The sequence below is a fragment of the Canis lupus genome, chromosome 5 (genome assembly GCF_048164855.1).
Source record: "Canis lupus baileyi chromosome 5, mCanLup2.hap1, whole genome shotgun sequence".
Taxonomy (NCBI): domain Eukaryota; kingdom Metazoa; phylum Chordata; class Mammalia; order Carnivora; family Canidae; genus Canis; species Canis lupus.
The window spans coordinates 22749857-22775658 of record NC_132842.1 but is presented as its reverse complement, the minus strand read 5'-3'; the positions used below and the strand labels follow the sequence as shown (position 1 = coordinate 22775658).

Sequence of the window (25802 nt, the reverse complement as noted above, 5' to 3'; positions counted from 1 at the left end):
ATTAATGTTATAAATGACAAAACAGACTGTGGAAACATTCTAGGTAAAGAAAACTAAAGGGACATGACAATAAATGATACACTTGATCTTAGGATCCTATACCAGAGGGGGCATAAACTATAAAGGCCAATATTGGAATAATTAAGAAAACTGGAAAACTAATGGTAGAGTAGATACAAGGACAGAATACGTGTCAAATCTACTGAGGTTAACCATACAGTTTTGAAGAGAAGATTTTTATTCTTAGCAAATAAATATTGAAGTATTTAAGGGTACATGGCAGTGATATAGGCAAACTACTCTCAGGTGATTCAGGCAAAAAATAACATTATGAATAGAGAGAAGAGGGTAGGGGCAGAAAAGGCAGAGAGCAAATGATGAGGCAAATGCCAACAAACGAGGTGAATCTGAGTCCAGAATATACAGGTGCTCTCTGCACTTTTTCTTGCATCTATTCTGTAAGTTCAAAAATTATTTCCAAATGAGAGATAAATTAGATCCTACTTGAATTTAGCAAACAAATGCTCACAAAAAACTTAACTACACTCCAAGCCTGGGAGATACAAGTGTAACAGAGACCTAGCTACTGTCTTTCAGAAGCCTCTGTCTGGTGCAGAGGGAGCAACAGCCAGAGTTGGAAGAATTTGTCTCAATTAATCTTGCATTCATTAGGACCAAAATTCTGCCTTAATTCATAGCAATAGACATGATCCCTCTCCCATTTTATCAACCCATTCTCACTAGCTTAACCTCTTGAATTGTCCCTATAACACCTTATTACATGTGGTCAATAGCACCTCCCACATGCCAGAATCCTGTCTACCCCAAACAACTGGGCTCAGCACATAGGAGCCAAGCTTGTGGCCCGGACTTGAGAACCACAGTCCATTACAGCCTCTGCTGCCCACCTGACTTCCAGGCTAAGCAGAAACCAGAGAGCTGAAAGCAAGGGCAGGTGATTCATCTGGACATCTGAGGCCTCCAGAGGAGAAGCTGTCTGCAGGAAGACTGACCTCCCCCATTTGGATCTCTGGGCTGGCTCCTTACTGTGCTTCCCTAACTTCCCTGGGGCCCAGTTATAAGAAAAAGAAATGCTCAGATCTCCCACTCAATTCATTTGATTCTTAAAGGAAACCACCTTGCTTTAAATCCAGACTGTTGGATTTGTCTTTATTGTGGTCATTACCAAGAGGTTACTAGAAGCTGAATAAATCAACACAAGGTGCTATCTCCGCCTCTATCTTGGAGTGGTGTTTTACAAACCAACTCTAATTACATGCCCTGTCACGCCTTAAAGAATGAGGCCTTTTTCAGTCTCAGCAAGTGATGTGACTGGGTGTGAAACTTGAAATAGGCATTTGTCAAAAAGGATCATTTGCTTTAAAATAGGGTTTGCCACAATGATGCTGTAGGTACTTAAATCATAATTCACTTTGCAGACAGCATGTTTAGTCTAACATACTTTAGTCTTTCCTAAAGTAGAGGTAGGCCTCAGCACTGGTCCCCTCATCTGTAGGTTGGATTCAAAGCCATCTGGATCTTGAAGGTGCTCATCATGGCCAGTGGAGCCTGAACTCTGCAGATTTCACTATCACCTGGTACATTTTTCTGAAGAGGATAATATTCTGGACCATCCCATTTGGTATAACACATCACGATACTTCCCTACTGTCAAAATTTTAGAGCTCTGTTTCCCCACCTGCCACCCACATCTTCACTCTTTGACATCAAGGTACATCTGTTATTAAGGGAAATATAAGCATACTCATTGTGTGTACCATGAAAACATGTTCCTCCTTTTAATCCAAGACCTACTTAAACTTTGCCAAAATTCATAATTATCAGGGGTTATAATTTCTCTTTGTCATTCTTCTGCTCCCACTACCCCAAATCACAAATGAAGATAAGGACCTGATGTGATGGTTAATTTTACATGTCAATTTGGCTAGGCTGAAGGCTACCTAGATAATTGGCAGAATATTATTTCTGGTTGTGCCTACGAAGGTTGTTTCCAGAAGAGATTAACATTTGGATTGGTAGGCCAAGTAAAGATAACTCCTCCCAATGCAAGTGGGCATCATTCAATCCATTGAGGGTTTGAATGGAACAAACAGGCAGAGGAAGGACAAAATTCTTGAGCTGGGATGTTCATCTTCTGCCCTTGGACACTGGAGCTCCTGGTTCTCGGCCTTGGGACTCTGGGACTTACACCAGTGCCCCCACCCCCACCCCCACTTCTTGTTCTCAAGCCTTGGGCCTTGAACAGGGAATTATACCATTGGCTCCCCTGGTTCTCCAGCTTACAGATGCAGATTGTGGGACTGTTCAGCCTCTGCGATTATGAGAGCCAATTCCCATAATAAATCTCTCTATAAAGAAATCTCTATATATTCTCTTGGTTCTGTTTCTCTGGAGAACCCTAATATACCTAGGCAGCCCCAAGTATTGTATGTTGAATGTTGTGCTTTCAGCGACGGCTGGTTCTTGCTGCTCTTCAGTCAAGTTCCACTCAGGCTGTGACAGGACACAAGCGTGGCTGCAGAACAGCAATCCCCACCACAGTGACTGTCACAGAGCTGCTGCTTTTGGTTCCACCACGACTTTGGCTGGAGAGCTGCCATATCCCAGATGATGTCAGAGCACGTTCTTAAACACATCCTTTTATACTCCATGCTAGGGGCACCTGGGTGGCTCCTGTCATGATCTCAGGGTCCTGGGATATTGAGCCCCAATTAGGACTCCCTGCTCAGCTGGGAGCCTGCTTCTCTCTCTGCCCTTCTTCCCTACTCATGCCCTGTGTTCTCTCTCTCAAATAACAAATAAAAACTTTAAAACATATAAAAATAAACTATGGTATCAACCCACATTCCTTTTTTTAATATGTATATTTTTTTATTGGAGATCGATTTGCCAACATATAACACCCAGTGCTCATCCCGTCAAGTGCCCTCCTCAGTGCCCATCACTCAGTCACCCCATCACCCTGTCCACCTCCCCTTCCACTACCCCTTGTTCATTTCCCAGAGTTAGGAGTCTTTCATGTTTTGTCACCCTCTCTAATTTTTCCCACTCATTTTCTCTCCTTTCCCCTATAATCCCTTTCACTATTTTTTATATTCCCCGTATGAAGCCATATAATGATTGTCCTTCTCTGACTGACTTACTTCACTCAGCACAATACCCTCCAGTTCCATTCACGTTGAAGCCAATGGTGGGTATTTTTCGTTCCTAATGGCTGAGTAATTTCCATTGTATACATAGACCACATCTTCTTTTTTTTTTTAATTTTATTTATTTATGATAGTCACACACAGAGAGAGAGAGAGAGAGAGGCAGAGACATAGGCAGAGGGAGAAGCAGGCTCCATGCACCGAGAGCCCGACGTGGGATTCGATTCCGGGTCTCCAGGATCACGCCCTGGGCCAAAGGCAGGCGCCAAACCGCTGCTCCACCCAGGGATCCCCACATCTTCTTTATCCATTCATCTTTCGATGGACACCGAGGCTCCTTCCACAGTTTGGCTATTGCGGACATTGCTGCTATAAACATTGTCAACCCACACTCCTAAACATTTCATTTCATTGCAGGACCCATCTGCACACCTTAAAAATAACTAAAGGACCCTGAGAACTTTTGTTTATATGTATCATACCTATCAATATTTTCTATAATAGAACTTAAAACTGAGAAATATTTTAAAATAGCTACTTGTTAATTTAAAATATTAATGAAAATTTTCTATTATCCAAATGACTATATTTTTCAATCCAAAAATATGTTTTATTTAATATTTATTTAATATTTTAGTTTTATTTATTATTCAGTTTTATTATAGTTTCACATTTTTTTGCAAAAACTATTAAATGTCTGGATTAAAAGAAAACAGCTAAATTCTGTTTGCTTCTGCATTCTATCAGTTGCCATACCACCCATTACATATCTTCTAGAAAACCCACCATACACTCATGGCAGAATGATAGAAAAAAAGGCAAATATGTCCTAGTATCATTGTAAAGAATAATTTTGTCTAGAGAACAGGTACTAAAGGTTCCTGGATTGGTGCAAGGACTCATCAGCTAACTGGGGTTACGTGCCTTCTACATAGTAATGTAATACTAGTTATTATCATTATACCTGTTTTATAGATGAAAAAACTAAGAAAGGTTGAACAATTTGCTGAGAGTCACAATGATAGAAAGTAAGTCATATAATAGAAAATGGGTCATAATAAAAATACCAAAGTAATTTCATCAGAATTTGAATCCAAGTCTTAACCATATGGGATACTAGATATTTTCCATCCCTGCTCTTTTTCTCCATCATCAGGTACTAACATGAAGTCAAGAAAAGGGAGCTAAGGTTGAATGTTCTTTAAAAGAACATCCCTTAGAAAGAAGGGTGAGGGGATCCCTGGGTGGCTCAGCGGTTAAGTGCCCGCCTTCAGCCCAGGACGTGATTCTGGAGACCCAGGATTGAGTCCCGCGTCGGGCTCACAGTGTGGAACCTACTTCTCCCTCTGCCTGTGTCTCTGCCTCTCTCTCTCTCTCTCTCTCTCTCTGGCTCTCATGAATAAATAAATAAAAACTTAAAAAAAAAGTTCTTAAAAAAAAAAGGAAGGGTGAATTGCTAGTACATCATCTAAAGTAACTAAGAGACCATGACCAACATGACCAATGTATTAATGTGTCATCTGAAGATCCACTTCCCCACCAAGGCTGGTACTGCACATCAGCCTTAGGATGCTCCAACTGTAAAAGATCTTCTATGTGCTAACACTACACCCAGATGTAACAGATGAGTCAGCAGAAACCCGTGGATACTACTGGAACATCAGATTTCCCCTCGCGTGGCTTCCAAATGAGACACTTTGAAAAATTAGTTGCGCAAACTTTCTACTTATTTGCTCCTCCTTCAACACCCAGTAGCTTCCCAAGGGGCGACCAAGAGCCCTGAAGCGACCAGAAGCTGCAGCAGGGCTGGTGTGGCTCTTGGCATGCTGAGAGCATAACACAAGGGAATCCTCCTTCCCTTAGGCAGCCATAGATGACTTCTGATGCCCTCTGGATATGTTCTTCCCCTCAGGTTCCATCACTCTCCTGGGTCCTCTCTCGCTCTCCTGGCTTTTCTTTCTAGTCCTCTTCATGGAAATTCACAGAATTTTAACCTTAGATCTGATGATCCCAAGTTGCCACCTGTGGCCTCAACCACCCTGTGAGCTTCAGATATGTGTCCCCAGGGGAGCACTGAACATTTTTCTTCATCTCTTCCACATGTACCCTAGTTGTGACCAAAATAGTTCTCTCATTAACTAGGCAGTTATCAAGGTATGAGGGATTTTAATCTTCCCATTCTGTCCAAATGCCTGTGACGATCTTCTAATTGAAGACTTTCTCACTCGCGTGAACTGTCACAGTAGCCTTCTAACTGGCCCCCTGCCTCTGATCACTTCCTTACTTAATGAATTCCTCATGAGTTCCTACTAATGGCCAGGCACAGCCCCAGTGGACAAAAGCTTATACTCTTGCCCTCTTTCAGTTCACCATCTACACTGCAAGTGGAGTGGGCTAGTCTAAGGCCTTTTCTGCCTGAGGTAGTGTAGGAAACTAGTCACGTGTATGGGTTTTGGAGACAAATCCCTGCTGTTCTGATCACTGACTGCATAAACCATAGCAGGTGGACGTATTAGTACTTTGGTTTCCTCCTTTGTAGAATAAGAGGATAGTAATTCCTAACTCATGAAGTTATTTCCAGAATTAAATCTGGAAGCAGTACATTATAGAACACATAGTGAGTACTCACTAAATGGCCATTATTATTATTACTGGCTACTTAAAACCCTTAAAGAGCATACCATCACCAACAAAGTATTCTGAACTCCCTAGAATGGCATTCCAGGCTTGCCCTCCCCCCTCCATGCCCTCAGCCTCGTCACCTCCCTCTATGCCACAATCACAGTGCCCACCCAACCCTGTTGCTCTCGTAAACCAATCTCTCTTCTTAGAATGCTTATCTCACCTTTGTCTTGTATGTCCTCTCTTCCCTCAGTGCTCTTCCTATGTGGCACTGAGCCTGAATGCACAGGTACTGCTGCAATGTGGTGAAAAAGACGACATGTGTCTAAATTGTCTTGTTGGTAAAGAGATGCTGCCCCAGGACCACCAAGTGCCCCCACCTCAACCACCCTAAGTTCCCTCACCCCACGCAGCTCCTTAGCCAGAGTGGGGTTGGACAGTGGTGAGGGAAGTGACTGCCCTGATGACAATTCTGGCACTCAGGGGAGCAAATGTCCTCAAACTTCTAGGCAGGAACCCCTAGGGCCCCCAAGGACACAACTACCAACTTCTAGCCACTGCGTCCACTTCACCTGTCCAATGAGGGAACTGTGGCCTCCATGGGACACCCTATAGGTTGATGCATGCTTGGACCAGCATCCCCATCCCCAAATCCCCAGGATTGGTGCTATCCAATCACTTAGCAGGTCACACTAAAGTTGCCTGTTTGCCTTCTTCCTGTAACCAAACTGGAGACAGGGTCAAGATAAGGAAGTAGTTTAATCCACCTGCATACCCCAGCACCAAGCTCATACTGGCACATCAGCAGCACTGGTCAAAATAATGAATTCCCTGTGAGCTGGCCAAGCTCTCTTCCTCCATTTAGGTAACTGAGAGTCAGCTGCATAGACTCCAGAGGCAGATCAGAAAAGGGAGCGTGCAGATATAAGGTCACATGGTGCTGCTCATGGCTCCAGCTCCTGCCCTCCCTTTCTGAGGATAGAACACCCTTCCCGACAGCTGCTTCCCGTCAACTGAGCCCTCAACATGCCACCCACACAGCCAGGCCACCAAACGGAACAGGCCCAGCACCACATCATTAATCCTAAAAAGAAATAAAAGCCATCCTCTGGTGCTGAGCTTTCTCCTTCCCATCCAATTTAAATAATACTGTCTCCAGGCTTGTTGGCATATTCCATTTTAATGGAGCCCAGTCCCCTATTTTAGGGATAGATAGAGGTATCTGCTGTTTTCAAATTAGCCTCCAGTGCTTGTCATTAAGTCATCGAATCTTTCCCTGCCAAAACTCAGATACCTTTAATGTTGAAATATTTCCTGTTTTATTATCTCCAGTAAACAGCCAATTTCCCCTCAACAGAATTAGTGTCCAGTCGGGGATCTGCCCTCCAGCCCAGCTAGCCAGCTGTGCTCCTTCCTCCTTCACGACGCTCTGCCTGAGTGCCTTACCAATAGTGGAGGCCCCCCATTCCTGACCAGCTTTGATGTTCACAACTGCGGCTCCCTGTGAGCAACCTGCAACTGCCCATGGGATATTTAGGGAGACTATCATAGACAAGCTGACTGCTATTCATCAGGCTTCTGTTATTCGCAGGGGAGGGAAAAGTGCTTTGGTGCCAGACAGAACAGAGTTCAAATCCTATCCCTGTTGTTTACCGCCTCTGTGACCTCAGGCAAGTTGCTTATCCTCTCTGAATTCCAGTCTCTACTTCTGCAAAAATTGAGTTAATTGTACCCACCTCACGGACTTTTTGGTGTAAAGATTAGACAAGATAACCTACATATAAAGTGTCTGGTACATAATAGGCCTGAGATAAATACTAGTTCCCCTTCCATTGTTTCTCAACTAGAGAGGCATTAACTGGTATAACCAACATACTACTGAGAAGGTTAGACTCTTACTCAAATTGAGAGTCTCTGGTACATGCTGCTTAGTTAACAGGTGACACAGATGAGGCCTAGACACCAACCCCCTCCTAAAACACAAGAATTTGTGGCCATGCAAACTCTCCTCCTCCTTCTTGACTATACAGTGACCTAGTTCCTCCGTTAGAGTTGAAAACCTTCACATCCACCAGAGAGATTCTGCTTGAGGCCTACCACATATGGTTGCACAGGCTGTGCACTGCACAATTAAGGAAGTGCATTCATACAAAAACTAAGTAAATAGCACCTCTGGAATCTTGATACATGGATTCCCTGGGCTTTTCTAAGAGGAGAGGGATACACCTTCTTTTCTTAGATAGAGCTAAAAAGAGGGACAGATAGTTCACACTGGCAGCCAGGTGTGATGCTGCAGAGCTGACTAGAATGCTGGCCTCAGAAAACAAAGTGGAAAGTGCGTGGCTTCTGATAGCTACTCAGCCAGGAAAGGGCCAGATTGTAATCACCCAATTAGTAAGCAGTTATGAAAATTCTACTCTGAAACACCATGATAGACCGTTGTAGTAATGGATCCTAATTTTTTCACACCTCCCTGTCTCCATGCCTTCAGGCATCTCCTCTCACATTCGCTCTGGGGTTGGCCCTGGGACATGCTTTGGATAACAGGACAGTAGAAAACAGTGACAGAAGCAAAGACTAGAGAATGCTAATGCCTCTCTGTAATTCTCAGGCCCTTGCAACCAGTGTGTTAGCAAGCCCAGGCCAGCCTGCTGAGGATTAGACACCAATGGAAAGGGACTCCAGTCAGCCAGGGATCCAAGGTAGGGTTGTGACAAACCAGCCCTCCCCAGCTGGCCCTCTGACTGACCACAAAAACGTGCATGAGCCCAGGTGAGATTGGCAGAGCCCAGGCTAGACCAGAATTGCCCAACTAAGCTGAGTACAAGATGCCAACTTGCAAAATGATGAATTCTATATATAGTTATTACTTTAAGTCAATATGCTTTAAGGAAGTTTGTTATGCAACAAAAGCTAACTGATGCAGGTACATGGTAGGCTTTGCAGAGGAGTCCTGGGACTGATAAGAAAGAAATTACAGAGCCCATAATCCAGGTGAGGAAAAAGAGTTGTGCATACAAAGAAGCACATTGGATTATAGTTAATAGTCAAATGAGGTTAAGCACTCGGTGAGGGAAAACTTAAATTGTCCCTGAGAGATATCACTTACTCAACCCAGCACTCACCATGTGTCTTACAGGGCCAGACACTACACTGAGGGCAAACTTTGTGTACAGCACTGTCCCATCACCACATCTTCTACTGTAACCCCCATTTGCAGATGAGGTTAAGTAACTTGCCCAAACTCACAGGAACAAAGTGCAGAGCCAGAATTTGAATCCAGGCAGTCTCATTCCAGAATCCCAGTCTTCACCAATAGTTGTCCTAACTTCAGGGGCAGCACATGCAAAAACCCTCTAGGGCCATTCTTGTACTCTGTCAGCTTCCAGACACGTCCATATAGGAGCAGCTCTGTAATTATATCACGAATACTTCATACTCATCTCATTCTTCCTGCCAATGAGAACAAATGCTGAAGGGATCATTTTTCCTATTTCCTGCACCAATTCTGGGGATGGCAGGTAAGGAGTGGCACAGAATGGGAGCCCAGTGCCTAATGGCGATAGAGGGAGAAGGGCAGGGGCTGGTGGAGGGCGGGGGGTAGAGGGGAGAGAGGGCCTCCTATCTCCTCCTGCAGTGCTTCTGTCATCCAGGAAGCCAAACAGGAAAGAGGTAGTAGTAGCATAGATATAAGAGGTAAGGGGCAAGTGCTGTGAGGCAGAAAACAAGGAAAATGAAATAATACTAAAATATCTCCTTTATAAATTTCTGAACAACTAGCAAAATTGTTTCACATGTATTGTCTTTAATCTGAGAACATAACTAGATCTGATTTCTACTTCTGTCTGTGCTCTGTGAAAAATACAATTTTACATCTCTATACCTATAAATAGAGAGGATAAACATATTTTACTCACATGACTTTGGGATGAGAGCTTTGTGCATATTGATGAGCCTATGCTTGAAATATGCTTAGAGATTCTCAAAAAATGCAAGAGCACTTAAAATGTACTGGGCAGTTACCAAGCACCAGGAATTGTGCTAATTGCTCTTCCTACATTTTGTCAGTTGATTCTTTTAACAAGGCTATAAAGAACAGACTACCAGTTTCCTCATTTTAAGGATAGGAAATTGGGACTTACTAAGAACAAGTAACTTATCTGACCTCACACAGCTGGTTACTTTCAGCCACTCTGTAATACTGACTTGATTTAAACACATAATATCAAGCTTGAAGGAGAAGGTTTTCAATGATTCCAAAAACATGTACCAAACAGGAAGGATAAGGAGATGTTCATTCAAACACATTGTGTAGACTAGAAATAGTCAAAGGCTAGAGTCGAGATTCCTAGCTTCAGACAGAGCTAGTCAAAGGAAGTTAGATATTGGGAAACACAGTCCCAAACCACCAAGGATAATACATAGTAAAGATTTAAAATCCAGGTTGGGGGTGCCTGGGTGGCTCAGTCAGTTAAGCATCTGCCTTTGGCTCAGGTCACGATCCCAGGGTCCTGGGATTGAGCCCCACATCGGGCTCCCTGCTCAGTGAAGAGTCTGCTTCTCCCTCTCCCTCTACCCGTACCCCTGTCCATACTCACCCTCTCTGTCTCAAATAAATAAAACCTTAAAAAAAATCCACATTAACTGGTATTGGATTTAGCATCATGAAACAGAAAACCCTTGTAGTGACTTAAACTAGGTCATAAATGTACTTCTTTCTTACATAAACATAGACTCTTAAGTCTCTTTGCTCTACTCATTTCTACATGTGTTTTCTGTCAGGTCTAACTTGGATGCTGTAGCTCTAGCTGTTGTATTTGCATTCCAGCCATCAGGAAGAAGGAAAGGTCAAGTAAAAGGCACACCCCTTCCCTTATAATAGAGTACTTCCTGGAAGTTCCACACATCACTTCCACTTACATCCCTTTATCCAGGACTTAGTCACGTGGCTACACCCATGCACAAAAGTAGCTAGGTAATATCGTCTGTTCCAAGAGACCATATGCTAAGCAAAAATGGAAGTGAATAAAGGGAGAAAGGATATTCATAGCACAAGAAGCACCATTCGTCACAGAAAGACATATGAGGACATTTACGATTGGGCCACTTCTCCCCTGTCTTTGAGATCGCACCAACCCCACACCAACAGCTAGCTCAGCTAGCTACTGCATCTCTGAGCATCAGAGCATCCAGTACTTTCCTCTCCTATGGGCTCCAAGTACAAAGGGTTGTCACCAGATATTTACTCACCTGCCTCTCAGCACATATACCTCCAGGGTAGCTCCTAGGTCTTCACCTCTCCCTCTGGAGCCCCCTGACCCAGCCCCTGCCAGACATGCTGGTGTCCAAAATTTATATGACTTTCAGAACTCTTTGCACCTCGGTATGCCATTGTCAAAAGTCAAGCTATTAGCCACTAGGGCCTAAATATAGTTGGATGTATCTTCTTTAGTTCAAAAAAACATTTGTGTGTGGGTGGGGGGAGAATACATTTGCATGACTCTAATATCAAAACTCTAATAAAGAAATACACTGAGTGTCTTGCACTATGTCTTCTATCTACTCCATTCATTTCCTCCCCCAAAGGAACCACTTTTATTAATTTCCTTTCTACCTCCCAGTGTTTCTTTATGCATATGCAAGCAAATATGAATACTTGCTTATTTTTCCTCCATTTCTCACACAAGTATAGCACTGTTCCACTTCTTTCTCTCTTCCACTGAATAACATAAGCTAGCCATCATACTGTGTCAGTAAAAAGAGCACATCCTGGCTCCTTTTTTTTCTTTTCTTTCCCCTGGCTCTTGTTTAAGTGGCATAGGCTCCCACTGTGTGGGTGTGGCGCTGAAGATGTTATTTCATATACAGCGAAGTAAACCTATAAAATAATTTCCAAACGTGGAAATTCTGCATGAAAGGGCAAATGAATTTGCCATTTGTGTAGCTAATGTGGTATAGCATTCCTAAATTAAAAAAAAAAAATAAAGAAAAACAGCTAAACCTGAAGTAAGTCATCTTTTATGCATTTAAAAAAATATATTTTCTAAGTAAATAGACCATAAAGATAGCTGGGCAAATTATGTCATTGTCAGTGGACTGTTATGTCACATTCACAGTGGACCACAGGAAGCACCAGTTGTGAAAAATCACTCTGGCTTTGCTCTTTTTTACAAACACTGTGCATCTGAACCCAGTGATTTTCTTGGCATTTACAAAAAGGCCATTTCTGCCTGGGGTTTGTACCACTACAAAGCTTATAATGGAGCTATAGACAAAATGACAAATTCCCCACATTGGAGGCACTTTCTTGGAAGCAAGCAACGCAGACACACATGCCACTCTGGGACTCTGAAAACATCACAGCATATCAAATTGCTGGACGTCTGTGGTTTCCTGTCCATGGGTGGGAAAGGACAGGAGCTATCTCTCTGGACCTCAGCAAATGGGCTGCAGCTAGGTTGTAGCCCATATCCATCTGCATCCACCCAAGAGATACTCTTTTGTGAGTTTCTTCTGTGAGTTCAGAGTTCCTGCCCCCTGTCAATACAAGCACAGAGACTACCAGCTCAAATACCCTCTTGACAAAACTGGTCTTTAGGGAGTGTGTACATTTAGGAGCATGTCCAAGTTCACAAAAAGACCAGAGCTGATCATGTGCCGAGATCCAGAAAGATGAAAGGAGAGTCAGGGCCTCCAACCCTGCCACCAACAAGCCTTAAACCCATAAGCTTGAGGGCCATGGCCTTCATGAGCAAAAACAAGCAGTGCTGTCCTCTCCCACTTCTTCCACCATCCTGTTCTAGTTGGTTTGTATTCGACATCAAGGCCAGATGACAGTCACTTTCAAAATATTTCATTTCCATAGTGACCTAATGGTTGGTATTTTATCACAAAATAATGTAGATTATATCATAAAATATATTTAGAAATAAAAATGTTTATATTTATATATATACATATGTAAGTATACCTATATATGGTCTATACACTCATATATATGTGTGTGTGTGTATACGTGTATATATATGTGTGTGTGTGTATATATACTGTGTGTGTGCACATGTGCCTTTGATGCTAATCACTGCATGATCTTTCTAGAAAGTGCAAGACTATAACATAAACTCTCTCTCTAGTCCTAGGTACATTTTCCCTTCAGAGCACAGTGTTGTAGTAAAGAGGAGGAAGAGGAGGTGAGAGGCAAAATGATAACAGCTATTAACATGACCATGAAGCCCAAGACGATGTTGGTAAAGAAAGTACCAATAAGTAGTTCAAGGTCTTCAGCTGGACTAGAAGAACCCAGGACTTTGGAGATCCAAAGTTCTCAGTTCCAGTTCTTTCTTCCTGTCTTGGCAGCCCTGAGATCTGTGGAGGAGTATCTCTGTGACACAGCCTGTTTCCTGGGCTGATAATGAGAGGGTTATGCTAGATGCAATCTGGCATCATAGTGTCCATATCTCATCAAAGCTGGAGCGGCCTGCCCTCCTAGGCAGTGTAGGAACATGGAAGGGGCAAACACAAGAAGATGATTCTATGTGCTCTGATGGTATTCCAAATGAAAGTTGCCTGAAGCCGAGAACACCAAAGCGTCCAACTTGCCTTCCTTGGAGACTTCCATGATTTGAGCCAAATTAACAGTCAAATCTGAACTGTTGTTTAAATGAACACGGGGCAGTGGTTCTCTGGAGCCCACTCTAAGTCAGAATTTGCTGTCTACTCTGATGCTTGTTTGTTTTGTTTTGTTTTGTTTTATGATAGTCACACAGAGAGAGAGAGAGAGGCAGAGACACAGGCAGAGGGAGAAGCAGGCTCCATGTACCGGGAGCCCGACGTGGGACTAGATCCCGGGTCTCCAGGATCGCGCCCTGGGCCAAAGGCAGGCACTAAACCGCTGCGCCATCCAGGGATCCCTCTGATGCTTGTTTAAAGAAAGGATGGCATTGGTGGTAAAACCCTGTATCTGTTTCACAATACAGATAAGCAGCCATAGTTCCTACCCCAATCATTGTTGCTGAACTATCTACATTCATCTAACCTGTGGCCCAGGGAGACTATTTGAAATATAACAAAATATGTAAGTGGAGGCATTCTTCAGGCAAGGGGTGCCAGAGCTATATTGTGGCACATTTTAGTCCGGGTCACCAACTGTCCCTGGTTGCTAACCCACTGCTCTGTCTCAGCACCCCCTGTGACTTGCTGTGTAGCAGCATATGATCTACTCCTTCCAGAAGTTCTCTCCTGTCAGGCCTTTCATGTGCTGTATTCCCTAGACTCCCCTTCTAGCTGAATGGCCCGCTCCTCCATCTCTTTGGTGGGATCTTCCTCTCTCGAAGCCTTTCCGTGTGAGCTATTATTTCCCAATCCTATAGTCTGAATGAAGCCATCTACATATGGAGGCCCTCAAATTCCTATCCCACACCTGGCTTCTGGGCAATAGGCTCACAGCCCAACTTTGTCTCTTGAATGTCTCTGCCTGTAGAGCCAAGGGGCCTCTCAGACTCCAGATGTTCTACATGTGTATCGTTATTCACACTTTACCCAGATGTTCCATTGTAGTCGATGATGCCACCCTCCACCCGTTAAACTTCAGGGGTATTCCTGGATACCTCTTTACCCCAAACTGCACACTGAATTGAGCAACAAGCCCTGTCCGCTCTGCCTCAACCTCATGCATCCTTCCCTGTGCTTGTGGCTACCCCCCTAATGCAAGCCACCCAATGTATCTGCTCTGAACAACTGCCTCTGCCTCCCAACTGAGCTCCCTGCTCAGACTCCTACCTTCCTTCAATTGATCCATCCCCTCAGCAGGACAGTGATGTTTTAACAGTGCAAACCAGGTCTCTCTTCTGTTGAACCCTTTCAGTGGCCCCTAACATTCACAAGCATGTTAGCGGCACTGCCATCTGGAGCCCACCTCTTCTGCTGCCCCTCGTATGTCCCTGTTTCTAGCCTTGCTCTAGCATAAAACCTCTCAGGCCCTCCAGTTTTCCAGTGTCCTCTGTTTGAGCATCTGTTCCACTGGGTCTTGACTAGCAGACCCCAGCTCATCCTTCCAGGCTCAGGATCACCTTATCAGACCGAAGGCCTGTTCTGGCCACCCCCACTGACACACTATATCATGTTGCCCTGTTAAATCACTCTCTTCACTGCACTTCACACCAGCAGGTTATCCTGCCTGTTTGTTATTTGTTGGTTGCCTGCCTCCTTCGCCAAGTGTCTACCCCATCAGGAGTTTTGTTTCCCGTGTTCACTGTTCTATCTCCAGAGCCTAGCACACTGCCTGCCACATGCTAGGTGCTCAATAAATATTTGTTGAGTGAATAAGTGATGTCAGGTACCTTAAAAAATAAAAAAAAAGCTGGGTCTTCCTTTGTTCTTCATCCTCACACTATATAGACGGCATTTCTCTCAGTAAATTTTCCTAGTATCTCATTAAATGGTGCTTCTTACTCATGTGGTGAAGATAAATGGACAGTTTACTCTTGAGTGTACATTATAATAGAGCCATTAGTGGTTATTAATCACATACCACTGAACCCCCTTTACAGCCCCAGGCAGCCTAATGGAGAGCATCCGTCACACCCCGAAGGGCATTCCCACTTCACGTCACAAAGTGGAAAATGTGAAATGAGTCTACCCAACAAGTCACATGTACAAGCCCCACAAAACAGAAAATAATCCTAACACGGTCTCCATTCTTGGAGCCTTGACCCAGGCAGCTATGGAGTGGCTCCTAGTGGCTCCATGGGGACGTGGCATGTGCTCCCACCTTCAGTTTGGGACTCTTACTCCACTCCTTGCCTCCTGCCCTCTGAGAGGCCCTGGTTACCGCATAAGGTTCCCAGTAGCCACTCTCACCCACTCACGTGTGCTGTCTGGTATTTTCATTTCTCTCCAGTTTTCTCACTGCTGCTTCAGTGCAGGCTCTCCTGGGCCCTCACCCGGCTGTCCATATTGCCTCTGGTACTTCACCCACGTGCATCCAGAAGGACCCTTCCAAAGGACAAATGAGGCCTCTTCCCCCACCTCAGGTCAGTTTCATCTGCTTCACATGTGATACTGGAGGACAAGTCTATATTTCAATCACCATTCTACCCAAGAGTCTTGCCCAGGGCCTGGCAAGAAGTACACCTCAGTAAAAACTGTACTGAGTACATGGGCGGCAGCTCTGTAGAGTGCACCAGCACAAGTTTCCCTGCAACCCAGCTGGAGTCCTTCAGTTACGTAAAGCCTGTGCCCACGCATGAGAGATCCCGGCTCTATGCTCAGGTAGGAAACACCGTTGCTTGAACTTTGCAAATCATCACTCCTCGGTCTGCTCTCAGGATGAAAGACACCAGACCCATATCCTGGGCTCATCAACTCTATACCAGGTAAACCCTTTCAATATGCTGTTGTAACTCCAAGAAAAGTATTTGCATTTTCAATAAAAACCTGCTGCATCTGTGTGTGTATCTTGGGAGACTATCATCCTGGCATGACCGGCATCAGGAGAGGTAGACTCTCCTATGAGTGCACCACAGAGGGACCTGAGCTCCCCTCCCTTGCCTTCTTGAGCCCATGCAGCCAGATCCCTGCCCCAGCACTCCACCTGAGGAGTCATTGCCCATCAGGTCATTACTTAGAAGAAGGGAAAGAAAGCAGAAATGCTCTGCACAAGAAAGTGGGGTACATCTGAGAATGCTGCATTGAGCAGAACAGTAAGGAACCCCAAAACGAGAGAAAGGAAGGAGAGCTAGGAAAGGAAGAGCCTCAAGGAGTGAAGAGAATCCTGAGAAAACAGCAGGAAGCAAGACTTGGCCAATGGGCAATTTCCTTGAGGAGGAAATGATTTTTAAGCAGTCATGTTGACAGTGCAACCACGCCTTCTGCATTGTACTATAATCCCATGCTGTGATCCCAAATACAAAAGCAAGAATGGGCAGCCCAATGTTAGATGCACATGGGAACGCACAGGCCCAGGACCACAGCAAGGCAAGCTTGGTTAGCAAGCAAAACAGGAGCCACGGAAACAACAGCCAGGAAACACAGCTTTGTTCTGTGAACCTATGAAAAAATACTTTTACTAACAAGCAAAAAGACATTGCATTAAAAAAACTTATTTTCTGGGGCACCTGGGTGGCTCTGTTGGTTAAGCATCCGACTCTTGGCTTCAGCTCAGGTCATGGTCTCAGGGTCCTGAGATCAGGATCTGTGCTCAGTGCAGAATCCGTTTGAGATCCTCTTTCTCCCTCCCCTTTCTCTCTAAAATAAACTCTTTTTTAAAAAGAAATTTATTTTCTAAAATTAACTTCCAGAAACTTTTCTGTTGGAAATTATTTCAGGGGAATGAAGTATCCCACTGCTACCTGGAAGATCCCAGCCATCCTGGATGCAGGGAAGCAGCCTGGATTTCCAGCCCAGGTGCACAGGTGTCTATAAGGATTTCTGGACACCACATTCTGTCCCTCTCTTAACCCTGTAGTTTCCAAGGAAACAGGACTGAGTCTGTCTCCTCCTTAGCCCAGGCTGATGTTAATTTGTTTACACACAGCCCTGCGTTGCTTTGAGCCCATCAAAACCCTGGGTTATTTGAATTTTAGCTAAATCCTACCATTTCCCCAACTCCCGTTATAACCTCGCAGCTTCCTTTGTTTAATGAGATCCTCTGGGGTTCCCCTGGAAGACTCCCCTATGTTGTAACAAGTCAGCAAATCTCACTGATCTACACATTTATCCCTGGTGATCTTTGGCTTTATTATTTCTGACATTCCAGGGAAAGCAATCCCTAAATGTATACAGGAATATTGTGGAAGGTGAGGAATTCCCTCAGTACAACAGAAAGAAAAGTCTTATTATACGTGATAATAATACTGCATTACAATGTAACAGGAGGTTTTAGAGTCTGACAGTCCTAGCTGAGATTTCAGTTCCCCTGCTTACTAGCAGGACATTGCTCAATTTGTCTAATTTCTACTATCTTCATTCTGGGGTGTTTTGAGGATTTAATGAGATAATGCATGAGAAATGTTTATTACTGTCCCTGTCTTATATTAACTACTCGATAATGGTAACTATTGCTACCTGTAAACTAGGTATGGATATAAATATGAAATGAAAAAAAAAATCATGAAAAAAAATCAGGGGGATCCCTGGGTGGCGAGCGGTTTGGCGCCTGCCTTTGGCCCAGGGCGCGATCCTGGAGACCTGGGATCGAGTCCTACGTCGGGCTCCCTGCATGGAGCCTGCTTCTCCCTCTGCCTGTGTCTCTGCCTCTCTCTCTCTCTCTCTCTCTTTCTCTGTGACTATCATAAATAAATAAAAATTAAAAAAAAAAAGAAAAAGAAAAAAATCAGCTCTTTTGAAGTTGTAGGATTCAGGTGATTTTCTTTTATATTCTCTTTTGTTTTCCTTTTATTGTTACATTTCCAATCTCTCCCAGGCACACAGCTAAACAACAGGCCTGCTCCTTCAGCAGATTTCCCCATCTCAGTTAATGCAACTCTGTTGCTCCCACTGCTTGAGCCAAAACACCTGAAGTCATGTGCCATCCTCTCTCCTGCCTCACATCTAAATAAATAATCCTTTTGGCTCTTCCTTCAAAATGCCACCACTCATCCCCACCTTGGCCTCCAACCTTCTGACCCAGTCGACCATCACCATTGCCTTAGTTGCTGAAACTGCATCCTCAGTGGTCTTCCTGCTTCCCCCATCACTCCCCTACTGAGCATGCTCCACTCAGCAACCAGGAAGAGCCTTTTAATATATAAATCCTACTGCTCCCCTCATCTACTCAAACCCTCCAATGACATACACCTCACTACAATCTTTACAGTGGCTTACCCATTCCTACACAATCTGGTCCTGGTTACTTCTGTGAATTTTTCTCCACACCAGCCACAATAACTTCTTTGCTATTCCTTGAAATGTTAAGGGTGCTCTACCTCAGAGCGTTTGCACTTACTGTTCCTTCTTACTCCAGATTTCCCTATGGCTCACTCCCTCACTTCCTTCAAATCTATGCCCAAATGCCACTTTCTCAGAGATGTCTCCCTGAACACTGTAAATACACACGCACACACGCACGCGCGCACAGCCACACACACACACAGAGCAAATTCCCCCCCTCCCACTGCACCCTACCTCCCATACTCTTTTTTCCCCTCATAGCATCTACTGCCATCAGACGTGCAACATATTTAAATTTCTCTTTATCTCTTCTCCCTACCATTAGAGAAAAAGTTTCCAAAAAAAAAAAAGTAAAAGAATAAAAGGTTCCACTTCATTAGGGGTTTTGTTTTGTTCACTACTGTGTCTCCAGCATATAAAGCAAAGTTAACATAAAATAGATGTTCAATTAATATTTTTAATGAGATGTATGCAGGAAATCAAGGTTTTAATGGGTGTTAATTAATTGCCATGCACTCCTGAGTAATAGAGATAATATTTTTCTTTTTGATCACACAAAACAATAGAAAGAATGATTTCCTCCCAGACATATCAGGGCTAGGGACTTTCCTACTGCTGCTTCTGAAGACTCCCCAGAGGTCATGGATTCACATGTCTGTGTTCACATGCACACACACTCTTGCATACTGTAGGCCAAAGACAAAAAGCTCACTAAAGAAGGTAGGCAGTCTATTGCCATGCCACACCAAACAGCAGCGGCAATTACTTCTATTTTAAGAGCTCTAAATCAGCTTGCTCAATGACCCCAAAGAGCTTTGCTTAGTGTCTTCGTGTGGTGACTCTCAAAAAGCAGGCCCAGATCAGCAGCAGCAGCAGCAGCATCTCCTGGGAACATGTTGGAAATGTGAGTTGAGCCCACTAAAACAGAAGTTTTGGGGGATCAGGCCCAGCACTCTGTAGTTTAACAGGCCCTCCAGGTGATTCCAATGCACTCAAGTTTGAGAACTGCTGCCTTAGTGGATAAACAGGAGCTTATGAGAAGAACAAAACATTCAAAAGACAGGTAAAATTGTCAAGTGCCATGTTAAGTCTAATATTGAGTCCTGACTTGAATGTATCAAGCTGTATAAAACTGCAGTAACATTGAGAGGTGAGGGGAACTGGCTCTCAGGAGAGCAGAAATCCTATTGCTTCTCCATCACTGATCTCTTACTCTGATCCAGCTGTTCCTGTCAGGATGGTGTGAAATGAATTCACAATGTCATCAGCTTCCCAAGGAACAGGTGTCTCTGCCATCTCACAGCAACCACTATCACTGCCTGCACTAATTGGGCTGCCCTTGTCAGGTCCTTTAAGAATCAAAGGGACTAAATGAGCCCTGGAAATTAAATCACTTTTCATAGGCTCAGAACTGTCTCAGCCCCACCCCCCACTCCAACCAATTTCAGTCTCAGTATATGGGAAATATGGGACACCATGGGAGCAGCATGAAAATATAGGCCATTGCTGAAGTTTGTGGGAGGAAAAACAGAACCCAGGCCTTCTGCCCTAGTTACACTACATTTTTAGCTCATAGTGAACAAGGACTCTTTTGGTTAATGACGTCATCAATATCCACCCACACTGCTTCTGGACCCAGGAGCCAATGTTGCTGAAGAATGCCACGCAATTGCCCAGAAAAAGGTACAGGTTCTTCCTAAAATGTCACTCCCTTGTCTGATCTCTAGGATGCCTTTCTACTGCACTTAGAATAAAATCCTAAACTCCTCAACAACATAACAACCCAATTCAAAAATCAGCAAGGGATTTGAATAGACATTTCTCCAGAGAATATATACAAATGGCCAATATGCATGTGAAAAGATGCTCAACATCACTAATCATTAGAGAGATGCAAATCAGACCACAGTCTGATACCACCCCACATCCACTACTATAGTTATTATTTTTTTTAATCCAGAACATTGTAATTGTTGGTAAGAATGTTGACAAATTGGACCCTCTGTAAATTGCTGGTGAGAATATAAAATGGTACAGCTATTGTGGAAAATAGTGTGGCATTTCTTCAAAAAATTAAACACAATTACCATATGATCTACCAATTCTTCTTAATATATATTCAAAATAATTGAAAGCAGGGACTCAAACACATATTTGTACACCAGTGTTCAAAGTAGCATTATACAAAATAGCAAAAAGGTAGAAACAGCTCAACTGTCCATTACAGGTTAGAGAAATGGATAAACAAAATGTGCTATATGCATGTAATAGAATATTAATCTTAAAAAGGAATGAAATTCTGATACATGTTACACCATAGATTAATGGTGAAGACATTCAGCTGAGTGTAATAAGCCAGACACAAAAGGACAAATACTGCATGATTTCTCTTATTCAAGTTTCCTAAAGTAGTCACATTCATAGATAAAGAAAGTAAACTAGTAGTTGCCAGAACATGGAAGGACGGGGAATGGGGAGTTAATGTTTAACAGATAGACAGTTTGTTTGGGAAGATGAAAGAGTTCTGGAGTGGACAGTGGTAATGGCTGCACAACAATGTCAATGTACTTAATGCCACAAACCATATACTTAAAAATGGTTAAAATGATAAATTTGATGTTATGTATATTTTACCACAATAAAAAATTTAAAAACTCCAAACTCCTCTCCTAATTGGACCTCTACCCATTTCTTCACCACTCTCTCATATTGCCCCATCTCTGCTACCCATGCTTCAGCCACCCCATTCTTATTTCAGGTCCTCAGACATGCCAACCTCTTTCTTGCCTCAGAGCCTTTGCATATACCTTTTCCTCATCAAGAACATTCTTCTCGCTATTCTTTGCAGATATAAGTACTTTTAAACCTTTGAATCTATGACAAAAGCTAGCTATATATACAGCAAGCTGCTTCGATCTTCCTCTGGGGTATGGGGCTAGACCTGATTTTCCAGCCTTCCTTGTAGTTAGATGTGTCACATGACAGTGGGCACAAATAGCATGCATCACTTATGGGCTCGTTATCTCCTATAACAAAACGACAATGCAGAAGAGCACAGTGACCTGTGAAAGCTGTGTTGAAAACTGAGGAGCCAACAGATGGAAGGGGCCAGGGTTTCTGAATAACTGCATGGAAAGGAACCACCTGCTGATAAAATAATTTGGATTTTATATGAGTGATTTAAAAAAACCCTTGTTTTAGAGCCTTTATATATTTTGCAGTGCTCCTCTTATGATTAAAACACTAATCTTTAATACAAATCTCATAGGTATTCTCTGCCCTACCAATGACAAAAATCTTTACCCCTCCATCATTCTCTGTGTCACCATGTTGTTTCTTTTCCTCTTTTCATATTTTGTAACTTATTTACTCATTTTAACATACTAATTTTGGTATGTCTCTCCCACTAGAATGCAAATTGTGTCTTGTTTGTTACTCTATTTCCCACTGCCTAATACAAACTTAATAACACATCCTGCATAAATGAATAAAGGTCTCAATTCCAGCACAGGTATCAGTGGCACTTGTCCATTTAGTTAGGCTCTCTACTGCACTCCTGCCATTTTATGTCTTCATCAGTCCTCTTCTTGATGGTCCCTCAGCTTTTAAAACTTACACACATTCATGGTGAACCCTTTCATACATGGTTCCATAATGCTGCAAAGGATGTCACAGCTGTTTGTCCCCCTCACATTGAACTTGTCCGGGGTGTATTTGCATTCCTAGTGTGTAGCATGTAGTAGGCAGTCAAACGAATTGAGTGAGCAAGTGAATCTGTCAAGAAAAGGATATGAAACTGATCCTATCTTAAGGCAGAGGCACAACACAGAATGCAGCATTTGCAAAGTTTGGCCTGCTCCTTGTCTAGACGAGTTTCATGAGTCACCACACCTAAGGGATGGAGCATGGTCTGGAAAAGCCATGGTAGGGGGAGCAGGAGACATGGGCTCAGAGCCCACTCAGTCTCACTGTACACTCTCTGGCAACTCACCTTATCTCTCCTAGACTCAAATCTCTTATCTGTAAAAAGTGAGATTTGGGCTAAACAGTATTGAAAGACTTTTAATTTTAAAATGACATTATTTAAATCTGGGAAGCCAAAGAAGAAATAAAGAACAATGCTCTATCTGTATAAATTCAGAAGCCACTACCACATGTAGTAATGGCATGTCTGAAATGTGGCTGGTCCAGATTAAAAGATGCTGTAAGTACGAAATGTACACTGAATTGCAATGTTAACAATTTTATATTGATTACAGGTAGAAATGATAACATTTTATATGTAAATTTAATATACTATTAAGACTATTTGTACCCATGTTTTTGTATTTCTTTAAACATCATTACTAGAAATCTTAAAATTATGCATGTGACTTGTTTTGTGGACCACACCATTCTGTGCCATCATTAGTACTGTAATCCAACTATGGAATCCAAACTAAGTACATAAATCATTGCTTCTATATCCTTCCTTGAGTTTTTCAAATTCATTGTCAAATAAATCCAAAAGAGATTCACCAAAGTATAATTATCTATGAGACTTCATCCTAACCTACAGCGTGCCCATGTAGACACTAAGAAATTTTGTTTCATAACTAGTTTGTGTTAAGTGGATACTATTAGTGAGAAAGAAAACACCTAAAGCAATGGAAAAAACTGTAAGGCTGACACGGTTCTGATGGAGACTGTGAATGACACATCTTTTCTAGATACGGGATAGCTCTACTTCCTCCCATAAGTCTCAGATGTAGTATCTGTGTTACAGGAAAGGCAGGAAGAGTATCCACTCTTTGTTTCACTCATTTCAGAAATGACCAAATTCTGAGCTGAGATGGTGGCTGGGGCCAGGTAGATCTAGGGGAAACAGCGATGAGAAGTATGGGGGAAAGTAAATGTCCCTTAAGACAGGAGACATTTGAGAGAGGCAGAGAGGGACCACAGAGAGAGACCAGAAGAGAGATTGTGGAGGTGGCTTGTAAGGATCAGCAGCTTCAGCATCACCTGGGAACTTGATGGAAATATAAATTCTTGGGCCCATGCCAAGTGGTTGATATGGAAGCACTTTATCTCCTTTCTGAGACTTTTCCCTCTTCACAGAGTCTTGGGGAAATGCTTTCTTGGGCCTGGGGTTTCTGAGGAGTTGACCTCAAAGCTTTCTGTGGTGGATCCCCAAGCCAGTTACTACCACAGGTTCTCCTCCACATCAGCCCCCTTCCACCACCCCCGTCCCATAGGACAGCCAGAATTTCCTGAAGGAATGGAGGAGAAAGACCCTCTGCTGGCTGCCTGGCACCATAACTGTGAGCAGTGTCTTCCTCCTGCTTTTCTACCTAGCCTGCTCCCTCCCCAGGGACCTTGTCCCCTTCCCACAAAAGGCTGACATGGGGAATATTAATCTAACACTTTCCAAATGAGTTGCTCAGGCACTGAAAACATGATGTAAATATATATCTGGATGTGTTATAGTTTCCTGGTCTCAGTAACCAATCACCAAAGGTGACATGGATGGAAAGCACCACCCAGCCAAATTGAATTTTAATAATGACAAGAATTGTTTTAGTTCCCAGTCAACTCCTTAATGGAAGTGGAACTGAAATGTAACACAAATGGAGAGGTAAAGCCCTTCATAACAGAAAGTTACCTCCTCTGAGAAGTGCCCCCCCCCTCAATCAGGCCCCCTAGTCTTGATCTTTACATTCACTCTTTTTAACAACACTGTCCACAATAGTAAATTATGTGTATATGTGTATTTCCTTGTTTAATATAGGTTTCTCCCACTCAACCACAGCTTCTTAGGAGCAAAAACCCTTGTCTGTATTTTCGCTTCTATATCCCCAAGGTGCCTGGTACATATCGGGCACTCAGTAAATATCTGCTAAAGGAGAAAACATCCAGAAGTTCTCTATAATTACAAAATAGGTAGAAGACTTAGTTCTCCATTTTTATGAAAAGAAAACTAGAACTGTAGAAGTGCTATGGCCAGAGCAGCAGACAACCAAAAAAAAAAGGGGCCAGGGTTTTGAAAGCTTTGCACTCATCTTGTTCACAGTATCTCAAGACATGGGCCAAAAAGCTTGTGAGTGGAAATCCGGGCCAAACCCCCACCTAGCAAGAAAGGGAAAGGAAGCCCCCTAAGTATAATCAACTCATAATCAAAAAGAATGGAGAGAAAAGCTCCAAAAGTTGATTTTTTTTAAAAGTCAATGTTTATGGTGAAATTTTCCAAAGGCAAATTAAGAACAAAGTCCTAAACTAGGTCTAAATTGGGCCAATTCACAACAGAGACTCCTAGGTATTTATTTGATCATATTTTCCATAGCTGCTTGAACAGCTCTTGCCTATCACTTCTCAGTCTACCCAGTATTATGTTCTGAAACCCATTTACTGCACTTTCCAGTGACCATGTTGACACCACACAGTTAATCTGCAGGAACCCTCATCCTGAGGATGGGTGACTATCCAACGGTGACTTCTACCACTAATCTACCATTAATCTCTATTTCTACCAAAAATTTCTCACCTTAAGATACTAGAGGAATGGACATAAGAAGACAAATGTCAGGAAACCCTCAGCAAACAGCTTATTTGCTCTTCAGATCTACAATTTTGTCCTGCTGGCAACATTAGTAGGCCACTTCTCTTGTCCTAAATAAATAAATAAGCTTTGCAGAGATGAACAGATGGAGGAAAATTTCAAAGCAGCATGTGGGCGTTTCAGGCTCAAATCCCATTAACAGATAGCAGGATTTATAACAGCAGCTCCCACACAGAGCTTTGGAAATTTTAAAATTGTGTGTAATAGATTGGGCTCCTCCTCCCCCAAATTATCTGCATTGAATTCAGAGACATGGTGTTTCTTCATTAGGGTTGAACCTCTTTCTTCAAGCTAAAGAATTCACACTGCCACTCAAGAAGTACACATTAGGAGCAGAAGGGTGGGAAAGGGGTCCACGGGTGGACAGCACCAGCACCAACTGCTTCTTTGTTCTTCCTTTCCCAGAGTTGCTGTACAATTTCTGGAGGAGAGGGGGGTTGACTGTGTACACTGGAACCTTGACTCAAAGGAACCCAAAGCGCATAGTTGCCATGTATCAACAACAACAAGAAAATACAGATCTAAAT

At 43.1% G+C, this 25802-nt stretch overlaps 1 protein-coding gene across 3 annotated transcripts in view; it reads right to left on the bottom strand.

Annotated features, from left to right (window-relative positions):
* The window catches only part of FRMD4A (FERM domain containing 4A), a 739423-nt gene that overhangs the window by 644840 nt on the left and 68781 nt on the right, over positions 1-25802 (bottom strand). Inside the window, exon 3 of one of the 3 annotated variants that reach the window (XM_072825735.1) lies at positions 9042-9203. The exons of the other annotated variants lie outside the window; for them this stretch is intronic. Within the exon in view, the coding sequence (XP_072681836.1) occupies positions 9042-9085 (44 nt within the window). The 5' untranslated portion in view covers positions 9086-9203. The remainder of the gene's footprint in view (positions 1-9041; positions 9204-25802) is intronic. 3 annotated transcript variants of the gene reach the window in all.